General features: G+C 41.7%; 1 protein-coding gene across 1 annotated transcript in view; it reads left to right on the forward strand.

Moving 5' to 3' along the window:
- Nucleotides 1-15,350, forward strand: part of FAM81A (family with sequence similarity 81 member A) — a 78,820-nt gene that overhangs the window by 51,288 nt on the left and 12,182 nt on the right. The window contains exons 5-7 of the mRNA XM_032342704.1: nucleotides 6,122-6,251; nucleotides 7,943-8,049; nucleotides 14,769-14,904. Of these exons, the coding sequence (XP_032198595.1) occupies nucleotides 6,122-6,251; nucleotides 7,943-8,049; nucleotides 14,769-14,904 (373 nt within the window). The remainder of the gene's footprint in view (nucleotides 1-6,121; nucleotides 6,252-7,942; nucleotides 8,050-14,768; nucleotides 14,905-15,350) is intronic.

Below are 15,350 nucleotides of genomic sequence, written 5' to 3' on the forward strand. Positions count from 1 at the left end.
GGCTTCCTTAAGGAAGTGACTTGTGCGTTTAGCTCTGAGGGATGAACAGTAACTAACCAAGTGAAGAGGTCAGGGATGAACATTCTAGACAGAGAACAGCATGGGTCAAGACCTTGAAGTGGGAAGGAGTGAGATAAGTTCAAAGCCCTGGAATATAATCGGTGTATGTGGATGAAGGGGGGAAAAGGGACAGAGATGTGTGAGATGATGCTGGAAGTTAGAGGATAGGAAGCAACACTTTGGGGGCATTTTTTTTTCTTTTGGGACATTTTCAAGGACTTTTAGTTTATATTCTAAAATAGTAGCAAGTTAAACCATAGGAATTTATACAGGAATTTATACTTAGTTTGCCTTTTTATCCCCTCAGTTTTGTTTCTTTGGGGTTAATATCTAAAATCTTTTTACTTATCCCACTTTGTATTCACTGAACACCAAATCGAAAGGCACAGGGAAATATATTTCTGTTTTGGAAAGCTTATAAAATTGATTTTTCTGCCAGTACTGTGTGATATACCTTGATTCTACAAACTTTCTCTAATATTGGGCATTCACATTCAAAAAGATTTCCAAAACAGAAGAACAAGGCATAATTATTGCTTAATTGTCTATATTGTACTATGAATACTGAAAAGATATAAATGCAGTTTTTTCAGATTGTTTAACATATTTTAAAATATTTTAAGTATTTAAGTCAATATTTACAAAAAAAATTTGTCCCATTAATTTTTTTCTGTTACTTCCAAAAAGGATTATGGCATTTTAACAAAATGAGTTAAACAAGTTGTTCAACTTCAGGTAAATGTGAGTCAGTACCAAGAAAAGACTTTTAAGGTTGGAATAATTGTTCTGGTAGCTTACTTTCTTCGGCATATGCAGTATATTAAATTTACCAGTAATCTCAGTTTGTTCACCATTGTTTTGTGCATCCCACTCCCTTCTCTGGATGCTTTTTTTTTTTTTTTAAAGATTTTGTTTTTAATCTCTATACCCAATGTGGGGGTTTAGATTTACAATCCAAAGATCAAAAGTCACACACTTTACCAAGCCAGGCATTCCTGGATACTCTCTCTTTTCTTTCTAATGAAAGAAATGATTTAGTGACTCTTTCAGGTTAGGGGTTGTGGGCAATGCATTTCTTAATCTTTGCAAGTCTAAAAGTGTCTCTGTCTTTATTTTTCATTTGCATTTATTTTGCATTTGCCATTATGGTATTTACTGTCGTCTTTTTTTTTTTTTTAAGATTTTATTTATTTATTTGACAGAGAGAGAGATCACAAGCAGGCAGAGCGGCAGGCAGAGAGAGAGGGGGAAGCAAGCTCCCCACTGAGCAGAGAGCCCGATGTGGGGCTTGATCCCAGGACCTTGAAACTATGACCTGAGCTGAAGGTAGAGGCTTAAAACATTGAGCCACCCAGATGCCCCATATCTGCTGTCTTATGATACGTACTGTGGACTATCTATCAGTCTTACAGTAGGTCCTTGGTAGGTTACCTGTCTTCAGAATCTGGTGGCTTTTAAGGTTTTCTCTGTAATGGGTTATTAGAATTTCATATGCCCTATTTACTTTATTTATGCCACTTTGTATTCACTGAACACTTGAAAACTCATGTTTTTCTTCAGTTTTAGAAAACTGTCAGCACTCACCCCTTAGGTCATTCTCTCTATTTCCATCTTTAGGGACTTCTCAACTCCTCTGTCACTTATGTTAACATCTTTTTATTTGTCCTCCTTGTCTCTTAGCAATTTTCCCATGTTTTGACTCTCTGCCTTTGCTGCCTTCTGAGTGAACTCCTTGCTACTGTGTCCTGACTCACTGACTCTCCCTTCAGTCATGTCCAGTCAGAGTTCGTCAGGTCTGAAGACGCTGTGGTTTACTTCTAGGCTCTCTCATTTTTCTCTTATCCACTTGTTTTTCTTCCCTTTCTGCCTACTTTTGTTTAATAGTTTAGAGTTCTCTTGATAGATATTATTATTTGATTTTTTTTTTCAGTGTCTTAAACATATTTCTTTTCAACTCATTTGATCCAGTTTTTTTGTTTGTTTTGTTTCTTTGTATATTTGGGTTTTTTGAGCTTTGCGTGGCTGGTGGAGCCCCACTCAAGTCTCTGGTTTTGGTTACCCTGGTTCCTGTGTTCTGTCACAAGGGGAGCCTGTTCTTACCCCGCGTGCCCTCTGGAAACTAAAACTTCTTCTTACATCTACTCATTTTCAGGTCTGGAGCCCTTTAAGCTTCTAGCACCAGCTGTAGCAAAACATACGCTTTGCTCCATCTTCTGCACCATCTGTCTGTTTTCTGCTTTCTCCCAGACTTTTTTTCCCCTCCCATTCTTTTTTGTCCTTTTGGGTTTATACCTTTTTTATTCATCTGGAGTCATCTTGATGGGTTTTCAGGAGGGAGGCAAAATGAGGGCATGTGTTCAGTCCACCATGTTTCACTGACAGAGCAGGTAGTAGTTTTGATTTGCAACATTTCAGTACAAAATGATTAGTAAATTGGTTAATCTTACAGTTTATTAGAAAGCCCAGCCAAGTACTAGCATGCCCTCTAATCTTTATTGAGGCTTATAAGCTGTAGATCGACATTTTATTTTTCAAACTTCTAGAGGGATATATACTTTAACCTTTATCAATTAATATGCTAGTTTTGATAGTTGACTGCAAATACTTTATATGATTTAGTGAGTAGGATCCTTTTCAGTATCTAAGTTATATAGGGAACAGTTTATAAACCTCACTGAGGCCCCAGTGCAGATATACATCTTAAAGAATACATTCCCAGGGCTTTTAGGAAGATCTCAGACTGCTGATTTACTGACTGTGAGTGGTCACAGGCTTGTTCTTCAGTCTGTGTATTTATAGTAACTTGTTCAGCAAGTTCCTGGTCTTCTGAGTTCTATGTCTGAGTTGCAGTATAATGAACAAGAACAGAATGTCAGATAAGATCTCCATCAATAATAGAAAAATACACACATAAGTTGAGTAACATTATCATGGTAGTGGCATGAGAATCTTTTTTTTTAAAATTTCTGGGTTGTGTGGGGCACCTGGGTGGCTCAGTGGGTTAAAGCCTCTGCCTTCAGCTCAGGCCATGATCCCAGGGTCTTGGGATCGAGCCCCGCTTCAGGCTTTCTGCTCATCGAGGAGCCTGCTTCCTCCTTTCTCTCTCTCTCTGCCTGTCTCTCTCCCTACTTGAGATCTCCGTCTGTCAAATAAATAAATAAAATCTTAAAAAAAAATTGTTTCTAGGTTGTGTGGTATGTGTACTGAAGAAAAAAAAATTTGCACCATGTCCTCATTTTGTATAATTAGCATGTGACAAATAGTAGTCATTCTACAAATACTTATTGACTGAAGGAATGAATTATGGATTGGGGTTCCAACTCCAGCCTCTCAACTTCTCCTGTGTATTGCCCTGAACCTGACCTCATTTTCATGACAGTGACTCTACCCACATTTCTCTAGCTCTGGGTTCCTCTGCCCCAGCCTCATTTTTGCTTCATGAGGAGCCCAGGGAAAGATGGTAGGATAGTGCATGTTCCGTGTAATTGTTTTTTTTTTTTTTAAAGATTTTATTTATTTATTTGTCAGAGAGAGAGAAGAGCGAGAATGAGCACAAGCAGACAGAGTGGTAGGCAGAGGCAGAGGGAGAAGCAGGCTCCCTGCCGAGCAAGGAGCACAATGTGGGACTCGATCCCAGGACGATGGGATCATGACCCAAGCCGAAGGCAGCCGCTTAACCAACTGAGCCACCTAGGTGTCCCTGTTCTGTGTAATTGTAATGCATTCTTTGTACATGGCTGTTGATTGAAATATTTTCTTTGGAGATGCCTGGGAGGCTCAGTTGGTTAGGCAGCTGCCTTCGGCTCAGGTCATGATCCCAGCGTCCTGGGATCGAGTCCCACATCGGGCTCCTTGCTCAGCAGGGAGCCTGCTTCTCCCTCTGCCTCTGCCTGCCATTCTGTCTGCCTGTGCTCGCTCTCTTCCCCTCTCTCTCTGATAAATAAATAAAATTTAAAAAAAAAAGAAATATTTTCTTTGTATAATTGTTTTTCTGATCATAAAATTATATATACTTACTGCAGAAAAGTACAATTTAGAAAAGAATGAATATGTTTTTTTAAAATCACACATCCAGAGAAGGTTGGTTAATATTTTGTTTTCTTCCTTTTGAAATTTTAATGACTATATATATGCATCAAGGTTTGGTCAAGAAAACAGAAACCATTCTAAGTATTTTATTTTATTTTTATTTATTTATTTATTTTATTAACATATAATGTATTATTTGCTTCGGGGTACAGGTCTGTGAATCGCCAGGTTTACACACTTCACAGCACTCACCATAGCACATACCCTCCCCAATGTCCATAACCCAGACACCCTATCCCTCCTCCCCACCCCCCAGCAACCCTCAGTTTGTTTCCTAAGAATAAGAGTCTCTTATGGTTTGTCTCCCTTCCTGGTCCCATCTTGTTCATTCTAAGTATTTTAGCAGGAAGGGGTTTAATCCAGGAAATTAGAGTTTATAAAACCATTGGCAAATTTGGGGAAGCAACAGGAAGGAAACAGCTATTGGCTCCCAGGAAAGTAGCATGTATAAGAATCACAGCAAGGAGCCATTGATAATATTAGCTGTGTGTAACATGGAAGTAAGTGATTTGTAGTTGTGTGCCTGGAGGTGACCGTAAACCTCACATGGGCAGTTTAGCACGTGTCCCCCCAGTGCCTGCTGGCGGGGAGGGGCACAAGTGCCTCTCACTGGCCGGATCTGAATCAGAACCCGGCTGGCAAGGTTGTTTGGAAGTACAGTTTGTGGACATCTGCCCCTTTGATACAGAGACCATTCACAAGAAGCAGAAATGCTCTGTCAGTTCTGAGCAATCCATTTATAGAACCCTTTTCCTTTGTCACCAGTGTCTGTCTTCTACGGCTCTCACCATTAGCTAATGCTTGTGAATATCTGGCTATGTTTTATTCTAGGCAAAATAAATCCTCAGGTACATTGTTTGAACTTCTGCCAACTGTGAGGGTTTCCCTTCCTTGATACCCTTGAGGGCCACTCCTGAGTGGGCTTTGAGGTGTCAGCAGTCTTCTTCTGGAAGGTGTCAGCTATTGGCACCTTCCATCAACTAGGCCTGCGTTTTCCTTCTTTGGTCTACCCAGTGCTCAGAAACTCCTCAAGAGGCCATATGTGTGAGTTGGCGGAAGGCTGGCAGTAGCAAGAGTATATGCCACAGGAGTCTGGGCTCATGCAATTTACTTATGTCTTTGGGACCTGTTGAAGCCTGATGTCTCGGTATACCTCCCTTTGAAGATGGCGTGCTGTTCATATGCCTCCCTTTATAGCTGGGTGCCCGTGATGGACTGACTAGATTGCATGGTCACTTAATGTCTATGCCTTGGCATGTAGTTTCTACCAGAGCCCAGCAGCAAGCCACCAGCTACTTCGTGAGCAGGCTGGGTGGGTTGGAACGGGGCATGACTTTGCCGCATATTCCCAGGGGGCTATCCTGTTGACTCTCCTAGTAGGGTTTGACAGAGGTCACCAACAGAGCTTCCCTGCTGCAGATACTCTGAGCACCATCGAAACTACCAGGTTGTCAGGCCCAAGGAGCAGAGCAGCTCCACTGCAGCTGGGACCTGCCGCACAGGCTTCTCGTGCTCTGGTGCCACTCAGAGCAGACAGCCACACGGGCAAGGTGGTAGAGGTTAGCAGCAATACTTTCAGATGTGGTAGAAGTTGCCTCTGAGATCCAAAGAACACCCAAAGCACTTGAAAGGAGGGGGATGGCACCAAAGAGGGACGGGCCATATCTGGCACGTTATATTAGCCTTTCGTCATCGGGCTCTCATTGCACGTACACTTTCATACTCGTGGGTGTTGTAAAAGCCTTTGCTGCTTGGATGGCTTCATCCCTACTCTTATTAAGCAACATCCCTGTGGTTTAACTTAAAAGCCATAATGAGGGCAGCTCTCTATATTCCTGTGAACGTCTATGGAAAAGGATGAGTCATAGTACAGTTTCTTGGAGTGGGGTCGTGCATTTTCCAGTGTGTCAAGAAGCTTCAGTGCTTGTTTTTAAACTTTAATAAGAGTTAGCTTTGTTGTTTGTCTGGACAGATGTGACGCCAGCATAGCCAGACTCTCTGCAGAGCACAAAACAACTTACGAGGGGCTCCAGCACTTGAACAAAGAACAGCAAGCTGCCAAACTTATCTTGGAAACAAAAATCAAAGATGCAGAGGGACAGGTATGGCCGATTCCAGGTAGCCTTTTAAAAATAGGTAATTTGTTCTTAGCTGAGAATAACATGGTGTTGAGAAACCAGCCAGGGTGCCCGGAATGTGCGTGTTTTTCCTTACTTCTTCCTCCCTCTCTCTCACTACAGTGGCCCTTCATGGGTATGGCAAGCAAAGCACCAAGAGGTTTTGGTAAGGTCCTACTTGTAAAGATTCTTTCCCCCCATTCCTAAAACAATGAGCATATTCCAGAAATTCCAAATTATAGCTCCAAAACCAGTTCTTACATAGGTAAGTGATTGGGCTTTCTTTTATATGCCACATGTCCCAAGTTTGGGTTCAGGAAGTAGTTACTCATGCTGTGTGCTACCTCACCACAGTCCTTCGTGGGAAAGGATTCAGACAAAGCTAGAAGGTAGGCTGGCTGATGAATCTTAGACTATTCCACCTTGAAATCCACAGATCAACTTCATTAAGCAAAACTGTTGGCTTTTCAGTTTGTTTTTTGGCCACTTAAAAGTTTCCCTTTGCCGTGAAGGGGCCTATTTTCTAGGACTTGCCTCATGGTTAAAGAGACCATTCCAGTGAAATGAGGCATCTGGTCAACTTATTGGATTCAAAGTGGTTGTGTCCAAAATGTATCCAAGGAAGCTCTAAATCTACTTATGTGAAAAACACAGATTTTATAAATCTATGAAAAAAAAAAACAACCTACAACAAAACAACAAGTCCAACAATTTTTTTTCACAGAATGAGTGAGGACAGAATTATCACATTAAGAAATAAATGCTTAGGAAATACTAAGCTTCCCAGTAGCCATGCCAAGTAAAATCCATATAGAAATCTATAAAAAGAGGCATACTTTTCCTTTGTTCTAGGTCCAATAAATACTTGTTCCATGAATTTCTAAGTAAGGAACATAGAACATCATAACTTTTGCAGCAACTAAATGCATGTCATATAGGACTAGTTTTATATTAAATTTTAGTAGAAAGACAAGGGAAAGAGGTAAGTCATGAAAAACAGGAGTTGGAGGGATATAATTTACAAAATCTTCTGGAGACTTGAATTGATATGGAGGTAAATCTGGACTTTTTTTTTTTTTTAAGATTTTATTTATTTATTTGACAGAGATAGAGAGCACAAGTAGGCAGAGCAGCAGGCAGAGGGAGAGGGAGAAGCACACTCCCTGCTGAGCAGGGAGCCCAATGCAGGGCCCCCTCCCAGGACCCTAGGATCATGACCTGAGCTGAAGGCAGATGCTTAACCGACTGAGCTACCCAGGCACTCTGTAAATCTGGGACCTTGATGGTGTTTGTAAGTGACAAGAGTTCCGTTCTCTATGACTAGCAGCCACGTTTGTGGTAGAAATTCCAGGGTAACAAAACAAAACAAAACACTGTATTTTTTTGTCAGCAGATGGGCATAGTGGTCCCGGGGAGGAAGTAGGCTTGCTTATCAGAGAACTATAAAGTTAAGTACTGAGAGCCTAATGAATATTTTGGCAGTGCTCCTGGTCCTGATTTTTGATGAGTGTGCATGATAGAAAATGGAAGTGGAAAGACAAGGTGAGCTTCTAAATTAATTGAGTAAATTATATTGAACCTTAATGTCATGGACTAGAATGTAGCTTATTAAATGCTATCTGAGGTTACCTCTGAAAAGATTAGATGTGATATTACAAGCAAAGCTTCTTTCCCAGATTTCTCAGCTTTTGAACAGAGTGGACTTGTCGATATCAGAGCAAAGCACCAAACTGAAGATGTCCCACAGAGACAGTAACCACCAGCTTCAACTTCTGGATACAAAGTAAGTAGTCAACTAACAGACTTCTTTGGGGGTTGAAGTTCTTGGGAAGCCTATTCCATAGCACAGTTTTTTCCATCTTCACTTTTATTTATTGCACAAAACAAAGTGAAAACAGTCATGAAAGTTAAGAGGAAAAATTTCCTTGTAGCATATTGCCACTTTACATGCATTATTGTTTTTAGCAGTTGGCTTATAATCTGTCTTGTCATGCAGTAAATATATCTTGAGTGCTGGCCTAGGTGCTGAGCATCCAGAAATTAAGAACAGACTCTGTTCTTATCTTTGTAGAGGAGATCCTATCCTGTGGAGCTTGTAGTCTAGGGAGTGGATGAGCATTCATCAAATAATGACTTGAGGGAGTGTGAGCTGTATTACTACTAATGGTGATCATTGCTTTGAAGGAAAGGCACATGGTTGTGGTAGGCTGCATAATAGTCCCCAAATATCACCATGTCCTAGTCCCTGTGAATATGTTACCTTATCTGGCAAAAAGGGACTTTGCAGATGTGATTAAGGATGTTAGGATAGGTACTTACCGTGGGTTACCAAGGAGACCCGATGTAACCCCCAAGTGTCTGTAAGAGGGAGGCAGGAGGGGCAGAGTCATGAGAGAAGAGCACAGCATGATGGAGGAAGAGAGGGGGGTGAGGCACTTTGAAGATAAGGAAGGGACCACAAGCCACAAAACACAGGCAGCCACCAGCAGCTGAAAAAATGGCAAGACAGTGATTCTCCTGAGAGCTTCCGGAAGGAACCAGCCCTGCTTGCACCTCGACTTTAGTCCAGTGAAACTGATTTTAGACCTCTGACCTCCAGAACTATGAAAGGGTAGGCCACCAAGTTTGTGGTAGTTAGTCACCACAGCCACAGGAAGCTGAAACAGTGGCTCCCTGAGAGTGAAGAACAGAGGCCTGGGGGCGGGGCCTCCTTCCTCGGAAGGCAGTGCTTGAAGTAAGAGCTGAAGAATGAATGGAATTCACTAGGTGGAGGGAGGTGAGAACACAGGGGAGTGAGGGCTGCGGCACCCAAGCGGCTGCAGGCTGGCCCCTGGTGGCTGGAACAGAGAGGGAGGGGAAGTGGAGCCTGGGGAGGAGGCGGGCCTCTGGCCCGGCCTTGTAGCCACATCCAGGACCTTGGTGTCTGACTTGAGCACTATAAGGAGCTGGAGGGTTTGAGGCAGATGGGGTGAGAGAATAAGATTTATATCCTATCTTTAAATGGTCTTGGTGGCAACTGGAGAATGGATCGGGCCAAAGCAGAGATGGGGACATCAGCTGGGGGCATGGTTGCGGTAGTTAATTGGGAGAGGTGTGCACTAGGGTGATTGTGACCTAGCCCATGGACACCCTATAATGGGTTATACTTTCCCATTTTGTTACAGTGATGCTTTAAACTGTTCTTGCCCGTGGGGAAACTCATCATCTGCCCTTCTGCTCAGTCACAAAACCATCTTTTCCTATCATGAATTTTCCTGAGCTTGGCATTTTCCTGCTAAAGCAGAGCCAGTAGTCACTATATGTGTGTTTGTATATGTGTGTGTATGTATTTGACTCAATATTTATTTTTTAAAGATGATTTCAGGGTAGAACTGTGTTAGAGACATGTGGAAATTTTAAATCATTCCTCTTCCTGGTTCTTACATCTCATTGTACCATACTTAATGCTATTTCAGGGTTGTTGCTGAGTTAACAGGAATTCTCGTATGGAAAGCATGTTTCTTTTCCTCTAATTATCTGTATTTATATAATCGTTGAGTTATGTCACCACTTCTCATAGATCCTACAGGCTTGCCAAGTACAGAAAAAATCTCTTCAATCCTCTTCCTTCCATCACAGAGGAAAAAAATAAACATCTTGGTATTTTTTCCTCTCCAAATTACTTCCTTTGGAGATATTACTAGTCAGCAGAAATGAACATCTTTATTTTTCTTCCTACAATTTAAAGTCTGGAAGTCTAGAAACAAAAGGCTGTTCAGAGGGGAGAGGGGACAAAGCCTGGGGCAGAAGTTCAGATTGAGGACCCAAAAGGTAAACCCCTGTTTGGGTGAACTAGGGAAAAAGCCCATTCCAGGAAGAGAGCCTAAGGAAACTCACCTGTCTAAATCTTGGCTCTGGGTAGAGGTATAAAAGATATTCCTTGAAACTTCAGGACCACAATTCAGCCTTTATTTATTTATAATATTTGTTTATTTTTTAAATAAGCTCTACGCCCAACAGGGCTTGAATTCACAACCCCGAGATCAAGAGTCATATGTTCTACTGACAGAGCCAGCCAGCTGCCCCCACAGTACCGCCTTTATGTTGATTTAGAGCTAGAATTCCCATTACCCAAGCAGCTTGAAGAAAACCACAGTGGATAATGTAATCTCAGCATAATCCTGTTTGGCGGTGGCCTGAGATGCATGGTGTAAGCAAATGCAAAATTCAGTGTTCGAGGCTTCCCACAAACAGGTGAAGTTCTAAGGAATACAAGTGTGTAATCGGAAATTGTAAAACAAAGGAAGGAAAAAAGCCACATAAGAGATAGAGTCAGAAGAAACAGGAAAAAGCGGATGCAGACAGACATCTAAATATGGCATTATGGGAATTATTGGATAAAATAAGTGTATGTGTATGTACAGACATTTGTATGTTGTGTATATGTATTGTGAGTACACACACACACACCCCTTTTGAAAATGTGACTAAGGAATGAGAGATGATCAAAAGTAGTCCGCCAGAATTGAAAACAAACAAAAAGAACTTCTAGAAAATATGATCATTGAAAATAAAAGTTGTAACCTCTGGCCCCGCCAGATTAGGGAGCCTGCATTGTGACCCCAGGCGGCCTTGGAGCCCACCCTACAGTACTTTCCAGCTGCAGAACCCAGCCTACAGCCCCACCCAGCAAGTGGAGCCCACTACACCCACTTACTTTGTTGAGCATTGCCTGCAGCCTTGCTCAAGCAGGGAACCCAGCCAATAATTCCTCCCCAAAACAGAACGTAGACTGGGGCCTTACCTAACCATGAAGCCCAGACAATCGCAAAACACAGCCACCAGCCCCACCCACCGTGAGGCACAGCAGCTGCTGGCTCCACCTGACCAGGGAGCCTGGCCAGTAACCTCCCTCCATAGTGCAGCACAGCCAGCAGCCTGCTTAGTTGTGGAGCATGGCCTGAGGCCCTGTCTGATCATGAAGCCAACTGAACTTGGAGGCTAGCCAGTAGCAACATCTGTCTAGGAGGTATAGCTTGGGATCCCACTGGATCAGGTGCAGTTGCAGAGCTCAGCCTACAGCCCGTAATCATGGAGTCCAAATAGAAGCACTGCCGGCCAGGGAACACAGTCTGAGACCTCAGCCGACCAGAGGTCATTGCCCAGTGCAGTTAGTGGCTCTGTTTGATCATGTAGCGTAGCCCAGCAGCCCTGCTTAAATGTAGAGCCCAGCTAGTAGGCCCATCTGACTGCCAAGCCCAGCCAGTGTTTCCCCCCCACCCCCTGACCTTAGAGCAGAAGCAGAAGCCCTGTCCAACTAGAAACCTAACAGACATGTAGAACTTTCTATCCAACAGTAGCAGAATACAAATTCCTCTTAAGTGCCCATAGAATACTCTCTAGGATAGATCATATTTTAGGTCACAAAACCAGTCTTTTTTTTTTTAAGATTTTATTTATTTATTTGACAGAAAGAAAGCACAAGCAGGTGGAGCAGCAGGCAAAGGGAAAGGAGGAAGCAGGCTTCCTACTGAGCAGGGAGCCCGATGATGCCGATTTTGATCCCAGGACCCTGGAATCATGATCTGAACTGAAGGCAGATGCTTAACTGACTGAGTCACCCAGGCTTACATAAATTAAACAAGTCTTACATAAATTAAAGAAGATCAAAATCATATCAAGTATCTTTTTTTGACTACAATGGCATGAAACTAGAAATCAGTAATAGGAGGAAAATTGGAAATTTCACAAATATGTGGAAATCAAACAACACACTCCTGAACAACAGATGGCTCAAAGAAAATCACAAGGGAAATTCAGAAAATCTTGAAGTAATTGAAATAATTATGGGATGCAGCCAAAGCACTTTTATGAGGAAAGTTTGCAGTAATAAATGCCTACATTAAGAAAAAGGAAAGATCTTGAATAAACAACATAAATTTATACCTCAAGGAATTAGAAAACAAAGAACAAACTAAGAACAAAAATACAGGAGGAAGGAAATAATAAAGATTAGGCCAAAATTAAATGAATAGAGCATAGAAAACAATAGAAAAACAATGGGATGGGGCACCTGCGGGGCTCAGTAGGTTAAGTCTCTGCCTTCGGCTCAGGTCATGATCTCAGGGTCCTGAGATCGAGTCCTACATCGGGCTCTCTGCTCAGCGGGGAGCCTGCTTTCCCCTCTTTCTTTGTCTGCTGCTCTGCCTACTTGTGATCTCTCTTTCTTTCTCTCTCTCTGTCAAATAGATAAATAAGATCTTTTAAAAAAAGAAAAACAATGGGAAAAAATTAATTAAACTAATTGTTGGATTTTTTTTTTTTAAAGATACACCACATTGGGGGCGCCTGGGTGGCTTAGTGGGTTAAGCCTCTGCCTTTGATGCAGGTCATGATCTCAGGGTCCTGGGATCGAGCCCTGCATTGGGCTCTCTGCTCAGCAGGGAACCTGCTCCCCACCTCCCCTCCTGCCTCTCTGCCTACTTGTGATCTCTCTCTCTCTCTCTCTGTCAAATAAATAAAAGTAAAATCTTAAAAAAAAAAAAAATACCACATTGAAAAACCTTTAGGCAGACTAACCGAGGAGAAAAAAAAAAAGAAGACTCAAATAAAATTACAAATGAAAGAGGAGACATTATAACTGATAGCACAGAAATACAAACGAGACTACCATTAACAATCATATGCCAACAAATTGGAGAGCTAGAAGAAATGGATAAATTCCTGGAGACATAAAACCTATCAAGACAGAATCAGAAGAAAAAGAAAATCTGAACAGACTAATAACAAGTAAGGAGATTGAGTCACAGTCCAAAACTTCCCAACAAAGAAAAGCCCAGGACCAGAAGGCTTCAAGGATGAATACTACCAAAATTTAAAGCAGAATTAATACCAATCATTCTCAAACACTTCCAAAAAATTAAAGGGGAAGAAACACTTCTAAACTCATTTTATAAATCCTGCATTACCATGGTACCAAGGACAGGCCAATATCCCTGATGAACACAGATGTAAAAATTCTGAACAAAATGCTAATGAACCAAATTCAACAGCAAATTAAAAGAATCTTACACCATGATCAAGTGGCATTTATCCCTGGGATGCAAGGATGGTTTGATATAGGCAAATCAGTAAATGTGATACACTACAGAATGAAGGATTAGAAAAATCATGATTATCTCAATAATGTGGAAAAGGCATTTGACAAAATTTGATATCCTTTTCGTGATAAAGATTTCCAACGAATTGGTTATAGGAAGAATGTATTTTGACATAATAAAGGGCATATATGACAAGCCCATAGATAATAATCTACTCAGCAGAGAAAAGCTGAAAGCTTCTCTAAAATCAGGAATAAGGTGGGGATGTTCACTCTCCCCACTCATGTTGAACACAGTACTGGAGATCTTAGCCGGGCACTTAGGCAAGAAAAAGGAATAAAAGGCATCCAAATCAGAAAAAGGGAAGTAAAATTATCCGCATTTACAGATGGTGTGATCTTATATAGAGACACTCTAAAGACCACATCAGAACACTGTTAGAATAATGAATGCATTAAAGTCATGGTGCTCTCTGGCCAGTCTTCATGGTCAGGCAGGGCTGCAGGCTGAGCTCTACAGTTGCATGGGACTGGGGGTTGGCTTTCTGCCCAGATAAGGCCCAAGAAGCTTTTTTTATAGTGGCATGGCCCTGGAAGTTGTACCTGCCACTCTTACATGTGTCCCATTGCTGAAGCTGGTCACATGGCCACACGTAGCTGCAAGAGAGGCTGGGGACATGGTCTTTGGTCAGCCACACATCTGAGGATGTCTTAATAGGAAAGAAGAGGAAAACAGGTAGAGCAGATAATTAGGTTCTTCTACCACGGTGTCCATTTTATTATTACTGTCATTATTTAAGTCATGTGTTCTTTCCTACTTTTATTCCATTTCATAAAAAATGAATACAAAAGTAATGAAGGGAAATTAGCAAGCATGGAGTATTATTTGGAAAGGATGAGGACCAGAGGAATGGAGGGTGGTTGGTTTTTTTTTTCCTTTCAGTTTGCTTTTTGGTTTAAATTAGGAAATATCTCTATGGGGCAAGAGCAATTTGGAGAACATTCTAGAGAAAGGCAGTCAGGCTCTAGTCCTGGGAGAGAACAGGGAGAAGGTGGAAGAGCCCAGGGAAAGAGGAGGCTGGAAGTGTGTCTTCTGAGCCAAGAGCACCGGGCACCCTGGGAAGGCAAAAATGAGCACCTGGTGTGGCTGTGTGTCACTCTGACACCTCCACACCCTCCCCATCAGGTCTTCAGCAGTAGGAAGTATTATCAGGTACGTGTCTGTTGTATCCTCCTTCCCTGCCCCCCACCTACTCTACCCCCAATTTAGTGCTAAGGGCAATTCGAAAGGGAAGGGAAGCTTGTAATTCTGAGGGAGCCAAGGTTCATGCTGACATATTTCTGAGAAATTTGATAGAGACTGAAGTTGTATGTTGTAATTTTATGGTTGTTTTGCGTCTAACTTGCTGATTTTCTTATTTTAGATTTAAAGGTACGATTGAGGAACTCAGTAATGAGATTTTATCTGCACGGAATTGGTTGCAACAGGAACAAGAACGGATAGAGAAAGAACTTTTACAGAAAATTGATCAGCTTTCCTTGGTCGTTAAGGAAAACAGTGTAGGTATTGATGTATGGCATAATATAGTAAAGTTACTCGTGGAGACCTGCAATGTTTGTGAATAATCCATACCAAATTAGCATTGATTGATTTAGCACCACATTAAACTGCTCAGTTGTTTCTTGCCTTAGAATCCTTTCTTTTTCTATGTTTGTTATAAAGAGAGCACTTGGGCTTGTTTTGGTTAATAAAGGCAAAGTAGAAAATTTCAGCACTTTCAGCTAAGGTGAATTTAAGTCAAGACCTTCATGAACCAAACTGACCACCTGCATTTCTAAGTAAAACTAACTACAAACTTCATTCTACTTTGGTTGAATTTCATGATCTGGAAAACACAGTGTCGACTAGGTTTCTCCCGCTCAGCCCCTCTGTCACACTATAACCACAGAATGCAGAGTCATGGATAGCATGTCAACAAAATCTGCCCTTTTTCCCCTCCATTTTC

This window comes from Mustela erminea, chromosome 5 (genome assembly GCF_009829155.1).
Source record: "Mustela erminea isolate mMusErm1 chromosome 5, mMusErm1.Pri, whole genome shotgun sequence".
NCBI classification, from domain to species: domain Eukaryota; kingdom Metazoa; phylum Chordata; class Mammalia; order Carnivora; family Mustelidae; genus Mustela; species Mustela erminea.